A 6,419-nucleotide genomic window follows, 5' to 3' on the forward strand; every position below is an offset into this window, starting at 1 on the left:
CATAATTTCAAATGGGAAGACTTACGTTCGTTCTGGCGAGGGGCCGATTCTTCGGGCTTTCTCTTTCGTAATAAGAAAAGTTGGCTTTTTAAAGAAAAATGATAGTTTGAAAAAGGTTCATTGTGCTTATGTTATTAGTGGGCAGGAAGTTAACTCCAACGAGATCATCGAAAGGTAATTTTTTTTTAAATCTTTAGTAAAATATTATTACTGTCATTGAGGTGTTAATTCCTATCTTCCCCCTCCCCTTATAAAGAGGAGTACCAGCAGTCTATATTTTTTTAAGACAAGTAGATAAAGCATTGAAGTCTTTTTTCAGAACATCCCTTGACTTCAAATCTAAAGATATCTTTTGGAAATCTCTCGAAGAGGTTGAGGATATCTCAGTCCATATATACGACGTTGTAAAAACTAATGTTATGGATAGTTTTTACAATTATTTGGAGTCAATGATCGATCGTAGTGAATTAAGGGAATACAGGCTTGCTCCCTTTATTGGCTTCCAGAATGGTGTATGGGTACTTTCTGATAAGGTAAGAACAATATCCCAAGTAGGAATTTTGGTACTGAGTGTATCTCACAATTATTTTTTTGAAGTTAACTCCTTTACATTGTCTCTTTGATAAAAAAATTTCCATACTGAGACCTCTGTGATGAAGTATGATTTTAAAAGCAGAAATATTTCTCTCTTCACCTCTCATTTCTCACCAAACTTTGCTGCACCTGGATTTGCCAAAATTAGCCAAAATTAAATATTTTGCTACATCATCAAAAATAAAATTCTTAGTAGTTTGCTAAAATAGTTCCTGAATATCATCAAAATTGCTGAAAAAGCGCAAAATATTCTTTCGCCAAAATTACTTCCAAACCAAAAGATTTTACCATTCACTAAAATGAGTTCTCGGGTAACTTAATGCATGTCCCAGAATTGCATTAATTTTTCCGCCCCAGTTCCAGTCCCTAAACCATAACAAACTTTACATTTTTAAAAGCGTATTTGGATGTAGAATACCGTATTCGATGTAACTTAAATTCTTTCTCAGTATAATTAGAGATATCTTAAGAAAACCTGATTATGACGTCATGATTGATGACGTCATAAATACAAAAAGTTGAATATCTCGAGAAATATAAATCAAAACTTTATGAAATTTGGACCAGTGGTAGAGTACATTGAGATGTTTCAAAAAATTTTGAAAAAATTTACCAAAATTAATGACATCAGCAGAAATTGCAAGAATTCGAATTTTTGCGATAAAATGCTGACATCAGCAAATTTTAAATTTTTTTAAAAAAGATTCTCCTCCTCTTGATGAGTTCTTTCATTGGTCCAAATTTTATAAAGTTTTGAGTATTAGTTCTTGAGATATTTAACTTTTTAAAATTATGACGTCATAAATAATGACGTCATAATCAAGTTTTCTTAAAAAAACTCAAATTCTGCTGAGAAAGAATTTAAGTTACACCGAATACGGTATTCTACATCCAAATACGCTTCCAAAAATGTATACTTTGTTATGGTTTAGGGACTGGAACTGGGGCGGAAAAATTAATGCATTTTTGGGACATGCATTAAGTTACCCGAGTTATTGGCAAAATGAAAGATTTCATGTCTTCAAATTATTTATTTTATAGATTCACATTAAAGATGGATTTATCCTATCCAAAGTTCAAAAATCTCACATCATTTCCAAGGAATTGCAAGGTTGTCAATTCGAAGTAAAAGAAAAAGTTTGGAAGGTATCTTTTCTCTTTTTATTCAATTTACTAATACCTTTTCTGATGATTGAAAACAAAGAGATTTTTACAAGGAAAAAAAGAAAATAACCATCAGGGCTTTTAGAAAATTAGTAAATAATGATAAAGCCTTGCCCTTGCCTGAAATATTTCAAACATTATTTGTCAGGGAGATTCCCTCAAGGTATTGTTGTCTATGAGAAAATGAACTACTTTGTCTGAAGCTGTATCTAGTTGTTATTTTTTCCTTTGTATAGTATATTATCATTGACAAAACATTACCGATGTAATCGAGATGCTGTGATACAAGCAATCTCATTCACATTGACACGGCTCTTGAGCGTAATGCACCACGAAACGCTTGCAGGTATAGAAATACTATCCCCTTTTCAATTGCCACTAATCTCAATCAAAACTCCATTAGTAGAGGTCACTATTTGTCATCAAAATTTGCCTTGTCTGGGGGTAATTTGGTGTGTCCGGGGGGCCAAAAGTCACCCTGTCCGGGGGTAAATCACTAAAAATTGTTATATCCTCCACCCCCATGTAAATTTTTTTTCTGGAAGAGCCCATTGACTTCTTTATATCTATGATTTAGATAATTATGACTGAGAGTAGTACTTACACATTTTTTAGCTGAATCAAAGTATGCTGTACTTGCAACTGGGGATAAGTCTGTTGGGAAGTCTTCCATTCAAAAATTGGTAGCTCATGGCCAAGGAATACCTTCAACCAGCCATCCTTTTGCTGCTGCTGGTGGTGATGGCAGTGGTGCTGGAACAACTTTGTAAGTTTGTCTCTTTAAAATCTTTTAAGCAGGGAATAAAGTTATTTACTTTGAGAAGGTATTGTAGGTAACTTTTTAGTACTTTGAAATTTTTGCGCAATTACACAGACGCCTGAAAATTCCTAACCTACATCTTGGGGACCATGAATAAAGCTTTCTGTTTTCAAATATAAAATGCACCATCAGACTGATGATTTTTTATTTCTTTTACTTAAGGACAAAACAATTACAAATATTAGCTTTGTCTAATATGGTCATTATATTCAATGAGCTAGAGATTGCTTCGCCAATGGTTGGAAAGGCATTAAACCAAGCTCACGACAACTATGGGTGTCATTCAGTTGGTCGTGGAACACTTAAACCGAAAGCATCTCTGCTCGCCTCGTCAAATCAACTGATACCACACATAAAGTAATTATCTAATTTAATTTTAATTAAATACGTTCTCGAACAGTCTTGACTACTTTAATACAGTCATTTTACATTTTTTTACATTTTTCCATTCACTAGAGGGATTCAATATTCTCAACTTTAGTTGAGTTAGAATATTGTGTGTATGTATGTAACTGTGTCTGTCAGTCCCCTCAAAGCTTTGGGGCAAGCCGAAGACTTCTTTTTTTTTTCATTTTTAGGGTGGTCACAAGTTTTAGCCCGAAACGAGGTTAAAAACTTTGGGCCAGGCTGGAGACATAATTATCTAATATGATTTTCATATTGCTAAAGTTTTCTACGTTTGATCCTTGGGTGTGGATTCAAATTAGCTTGGCTTACATGGATTTTACAATTGGGCCTACGAATGACTTTAAAGATACTGAAATTGTGTCAGTGCGGTTAGCAAGTTAAAGAGTAGAATAAGTCATTGGTCAATTTTCTTTAGGCTGGACACACGAATCCAAATTATGACGTGTGAAGAGGGGGAAGACTTCGACAAAGTCGTAGACAAAAGGGCTTTGGATAATGATTTGACAAAATTGGTTGAATCAAATCCTGTAAGTAATTGTTTTTTTTGTTTTCGAAGGCTTTTACTTAATTCTATTAGAATCACATTGAAAACAGAGTTTATAGAAAAGAATGAGAGTATTGGTGATTTACTCTTTTGAAAATCATAGGTGAAAAATTATACCTTAAGGGAAGAAATTTTTGCGGGAATTTAATTTTGCGGTTGATCAAATTATTTTTTTTCGCGGGAATTTAATTTCGCGGCTCAGCAATTTTCGACAAATTCGCGGGAATTTAATTTCGCGGTTGCAGGATATTTTTGGCCAAAAGCGTTATTAAATAAGCAAAAAACCTATTTTAAGGCTTGAAATAGTACGAATTTGGGGAATGCGTTAAATAAATTAAATTTCGCGGGAATTTAATTTTGCGGATTGGCAATTTTGTAAAATTTCGCGGGAACTTAATTTCGCGGTTTTAGGCAAAATCCGCGAAAAACCGCGAAAATTTCTTCCCTTAAGGTAATGGTTCACAGTGCTCAAGCGGTGTGTTTAATGACAACCTGTGACATGGCAACACCAAAAAATATTTCATGTTTCATTCTCTTGATTTTAGGGATTTCTCATCGCCTGGTGTACCTGGCACAATGATATGGTTTGTAAAGCGATGGAAAGATTTGCAGACAAAGTTGCCAATGAAATTATCAGTTCACGCAACGACATTAAATCTCGCTTGTTGGACGCCAAGCTCGACAACGTGATAATTGCTTTCCTGGTTGGTGATTTTTTATTGTGCTTTTCATTCTTTTCTTTTTTTGAATCTTTGTGGAAGTCCTATGAAAGTTCGTTAGTTATTTTGTCCGTTCGTTAGTTTGCTCATATTCGTTACCAGCTTTTCTCAAAATTGGCTCATTCAACTTTTCAGATTTTTTGCACAAAGATGCTAGTTATTAACCCTTTAATAATACAGAGCTTGATTTCCAGGAAATTTTTCTTTCAAATTTCTACAATAGACAAAAGACAATCAGGTACATGCTCCAGAATGCAAATCTGTGGTTTTCTTCTTTTTCGTTGAAAAGATGAAAGTTTACGTTGAGTAATGAGGCAAAATAAGTGAAAAGTTTTCGAATGCTCTACGAAAATGTAATGCGCCCTGCATCATTGTGTTTACAACGAGAAAACTGAGATCATGTTTATTGCCCTTAAAGCCCACTATTGAGAAAGAGATGAGAAGCTTCGTAGTTTACCAAATTTGTTGTCCTCGCTGTAACGCGAGCTATGTCGGTCAGACGATGCGACATTTACTAAGTCGTTTCAAAGAACATCGCTATGTCTCAAGTCCCGTGGGATCACATTTTAGTAGATGCAATAAAACTGTAACAATAGATGACGTTTCCATTGTTGATTCATCTATGCGTTCCGTAGAGGCTGAGTTAATGACCCTAGAGGCTATCAAGATAAAAGAAAATTAAAAACCGTCGTTAAACACTAAAAACGAATACAAGAGCAAGGCGCTTGTGATTGATTTGACTTGAAATAGAATTTTTTTTTCAGTTATGCTTTGAAATTGTAAGGGTAAGATGTATGTTTGATATGATGTGTTTGTTACAACAAATATTATATAGATTTCTATATATTTTTACATATTTTTTCTTCTTTCTTAGACTTGAAAATGAAACACAGTTTTCGAAATATATTGTCAAATCAAATTAAATTGTTGGCTACATATTTATATATATTTCTTCTTTTTAGCTCCTCGCTCAGTATGAGAATGATAGGGACTATATTAGCCCCTCAGCTATCTACAACAAGATTGTTGGCCAGTCCGTCCATACCAATTCGATTGATAAAGAAAAGTTTTGGGTTGAAGTCCTGGATCTAATTAAATCTGATACCGAGGTAAGTTTTTAGAAACGGAAAGAAAGTCCATTCGCATTATATGTGCACTTTCATTTGATATTCTCAAGGTAATGAGAGAAGTCTCTTGAGAGTGGTCGCCACATGGTATCAAATAAAGGTGCATTTTTTTACATCGAAACTTTTCGGTAATAAAATGTAACTAAAGTCAGTTCACAATAAGTGTGCACTCTTTTTTCTTTTACCTATAACTTTTGAAGGAATTCTTCAAAATTTGGTATCGTTGGAGAGATATTTGTGAGTGGAACAATTTAAAATAAAAAAGTTTTTAAAAAGATTCTAAAAAGATCTTGTAGAAAGCTGCTATACCTTACATTTTCACTGGAGAAATTCTTTGATCTTAGGAGGTCATCACTGTGAAGAAATTTCCCTGAAATATTTATTCAATACAAAGTTAATAAGTGACTGACCCCAAAAAACAGCAGAAAACAGCGTTTTTAGACGTCAATAAGCTTATAACTTTGTTTGATATCTTTTGACTGAATGATTGTTTTTGAGAAATTTTTTCACAGTGATGGTGTTCGATGATCAAGGATTCACTTCAGTGAAAATGATAGTCATACCACTTTTCTACAAGATCTTCATTTTTTTCTTCATTTTTAGAATTTTTTCAAAGAATTCTTTATTTCAAATTGTTCCACTCACAAATATCTCTCCAACGAAACCAAATTTATAAAGATTGAAGCCGGAAAAACAGTTTTATTGAAAATCTACTAAATATTTTTTCATCAATTTTCACACTGATGCAAAATTGCAATGCCCAAAGAAAAGCGGAGCCCGATTTTAGATGGTAGATGTTATAGCTTGCATGGACCGGAAATGTACTCAAATAGTTTTTTTCTCGAGAAAACTTTTGTCCCATTTCTTTTGTCTTTAGATTTTGCCGTCCTCATAAATATTGTTTTATGTTTTCAGGCAACCACTTGGTTCCATCCCTTTACAGGATTTAAAAGAACAGATACTAAAGGGAAAGAAAGAGGTGATATAATCCCAGCAGTGACAATCCATTCAGACAAGATGAAATGCCTTCATTCAGTCACTTT

The 6,419-nt window shown here is 33.7% G+C and overlaps 1 protein-coding gene across 1 annotated transcript; it reads left to right on the forward strand.

The window, feature by feature from the left end:
• Window positions 1-1,998: 1,998 nt before the first annotated feature.
• Window positions 1,999-4,559, forward strand: LOC136809662 (uncharacterized). Its single transcript, XM_067066207.1, has 6 exons — window positions 1,999-2,104; window positions 2,374-2,524; window positions 2,741-2,935; window positions 3,402-3,513; window positions 4,076-4,234; window positions 4,473-4,559. The coding sequence occupies exons 1-6, from the start codon at window positions 2,083-2,085 to the stop codon at window positions 4,557-4,559; spliced, it is 726 nt and encodes a 241-aa protein (XP_066922308.1). The 5' UTR covers window positions 1,999-2,082.
• The last annotated feature ends 1,860 nt before the right edge of the window (window positions 4,560-6,419 follow it).

This window comes from Clytia hemisphaerica, unplaced genomic scaffold (genome assembly GCF_902728285.1).
Source record: "Clytia hemisphaerica strain Z4C2 unplaced genomic scaffold, Clytia hemisphaerica genome assembly, whole genome shotgun sequence".
Lineage (NCBI taxonomy): Eukaryota > Metazoa > Cnidaria > Hydrozoa > Leptothecata > Clytiidae > Clytia > Clytia hemisphaerica.

Excerpts from the sequence above, each read along its gene's own strand:
- LOC136809662 (XM_067066207.1), top strand. The coding sequence starts at position 2,083 with ATGCACCACGAAACGCTTGCAG. Across the intron at positions 2,936-3,401 it reads CAACTGATACCACACATAAA|GCTGGACACACGAATCCAAA; the intron begins GTAATTATCTAA and ends AATTTTCTTTAG. Across the intron at positions 4,235-4,472 it reads ACGTGATAATTGCTTTCCTG|ACAAAAGACAATCAGGTACA; the intron begins GTTGGTGATTTT and ends TTTCTACAATAG.